At 51.7% G+C, this 2,500-nt stretch overlaps 1 protein-coding gene across 1 annotated transcript in view; it reads left to right on the top strand.

The window, feature by feature from the left end:
• The window catches only part of LOC310803395 (semaphorin-3F-like), a 47,217-nt gene that overhangs the window by 25,295 nt on the left and 19,422 nt on the right, over positions 1-2,500 (top strand). Inside the window, exon 6 of the mRNA XM_083668136.1 lies at positions 1,546-1,635. Coding sequence (XP_083524262.1) covers positions 1,546-1,635 — 90 coding nt within the window. The remainder of the gene's footprint in view (positions 1-1,545; positions 1,636-2,500) is intronic.

A 2,500-nucleotide genomic window follows, 5' to 3' on the forward strand; every position in this document is an offset into this window, starting at 1 on the left:
CATTGACCCTTAAACTCCCCGCTTTGAAAGACGAGACCTGTCAATCAATCAGGGGTCAAAACTCTCATTCTTGCTCCTTGTTTGTCACCGTCATGGGTTGCCCATTTTCTCCCTCCATTTTCTGCTCCCCTGTTCTTGTTGATTCCCTCTGCTCTCGGTCGAGTGAACCCAGAGAAAGGCATATAGAGCGCTATCTCTCCTCTTTTCCTGCTATTTGTAGCACATTGTTATAGTGCCTCCTATTGGCCAGGAAGTTAACTGCCACCACAGCTGTCTAAATGAGGGTCATATCCTGCGGCTGGGAAGAGCCTGTTGACAGTTTGTCTAAAACAACTGCCACTATCTCCCCTCCTCCCTCCCTCCCTCCCTCCCTCCCTCTCTCCCCTCCTCCTTGTCTCCCCTCTATCCCTGTCTTCCCTCTATCTCCCCTCCTCCCTCCTCCCTCCTCCCTCTCTCTCCCCCCTCTCTCTCCCCTCCTCCCTCCTCCCTCTCTCCTCTCCTCTCTCCCTCACCTGTTTGCATGCAGGGTCTTGCCCCTCAGTCTGTCTGTCCGTCTATCTGTCTGTCTGTCTGTCCATCCATCAGTCCGCCTGTCTGCCTGTCTGGGGGTCTCTGAAAGGCCATTACTGACGGAGCCTCACATCCATCATCAGGCTTGTAACTCACCCCCTCCCTCCTCCCTCCATCCCTCCCTCTCTCCCCCAGTAGGAAGGCCATCAGAGCTGCAGCAGCTGCCGTCCCCAGCGCCCACTTACACTTCCAATCCCGCCTGTTTAGTTTCAACCTTTAATTGGAGGGTTGGATTTCAATGCACAGGCCAGTCATCCCCTTCTGTCATTCCTCCGTCATCCCCCTCTTCCCTCCCTCAAGGCCTGCCATGGCCGCTACGTCACTTGAACTTTCAAGACTTTCTTCTTTGGTAAATTGAGAGGTGTAAATAGAAGCCATTTGTTTGGAGGCTCTCCCGGTCGTCATAACGACTCGTGTTGAGTCTTCAGACGAGCTTCGAAGGTTCTCCTCGTGATGACCTCACGTCTTCTGCTCTCACCGCCGGGCCTTTCTCTCTGGGTTTCCTTTTCACAGCTTTTTTTCCTCTTTTTTTTGTGCGGAACGTTTGCGTGTCTCTGTGTGCACCTGCATGGCTTGGTGTGTTTAATGCATGTTTTGAAAGCTTGAACTTGGTCGTGACTTTTTCTTGGGTTTCTGAAACTCATCCAGACTAACTCATGCATGTACTGTACCACAATACACTGAACTCTCCTCGACCTGATTGGCCAGACAGACGTTAGGGGTTTTTCTCTCAGTGCTGACAAGCTTTCACATTCTTCTTCATTCACATTCTCTCATTTCCTGTGTCATGGTCACGGTTGTTTTCGGTGGTGGGTCTTCTTCTTTGGGCTGTTCCTGTTTTCTGTTGTCGTCGTGGCCTACACCAGGGTGATTTCCCTGGATTTCAGTTGTTTTTTTGGGGGGGGGGTCTCTGGTGCCGTTGGTAGGACCTCCCTGGTAACCGGGTGGCACGCTGTGCCGTGTCCTCTGTTTTAGGGCTCCCTCTACCTGAAGACTCCCCAGTCTGGAGGGAGGACGAACCGGGCGGCAGACTACAGCACTACGGAGGGGCCTGTGGAGCCAAAGGTGGGCCGTGGGGTGGGTTCGTCTGGGTCTGGGTCTGGGTCAGGGACTGGGTCGGGGTCTGGGCCTGGGCCTGGGCCTGGGTCAGGGTCAGGGTCTGAGTTTAGGTCTGGGTTTAGGTCTGGGCCTGGGACTGGGTCAGGGTCTAGGTTTAGGTCTGGGCCTGGGTCAGGGTCAGGGTCAGGGTCTGGGTTTAGGTCTGGGCCTGGGAGTGGGACTGGGTTGGGGTCTGGGTTTAGGTCTGGGCCTGGTGCCCATCTTGTGTCTGACAGGTTATATTTCATCATGTTCAGTCCGTTGAGGCCCACAATGGATGGATGGTGCTGCCTAGTGTGGAAACATGTCCACAGATAGAGGTGGGGACGATGGTATCATACTGGATTGCTGAATCCAGAAAGGTCAAAGTTCAAATCCCTAAAGTTATGCTTACCTTATCCTGTTCATTGACAATGTGACTTTAGTTATTAAGACCACAAGATATTACATATGTGTAGCATGTGTAACATTAACTGTACTTGGCCTACACCTCATCTTGGCTTTACTGTATATTTTAAAGTCCATATAATCATCCAAATCATTCAGGGGCCATGAGAGAGAAAAAGCATTTGTGGTGGAGGCATTACAATGGTCAGATGAATTCCAACGAGTCCCACAACAGACGACTCAAAAAGCATAACTTCTGATCCACCCAATAAAGATTTACTGTCCGAAGCATACGATAAATGAATGTCTCGCAAATGTAGGAATCATGATTCACCCCAGTAGCTAGGAAAACAAAGGAGTGCTTTGTAAACGTACGGCCCTCAACTGTCTGGGGAGTCATTCTGGACCGGAGCCTGCAGGACTGCAGCCATCGACACCAGCGTGG

The sequence above is a fragment of the Argentina silus genome (genome assembly GCF_951799395.1).
Source record: "Argentina silus genome assembly, chromosome: 4".
In the NCBI taxonomy this organism is placed as follows: Eukaryota; Metazoa; Chordata; class Actinopteri; order Argentiniformes; family Argentinidae; genus Argentina; species Argentina silus.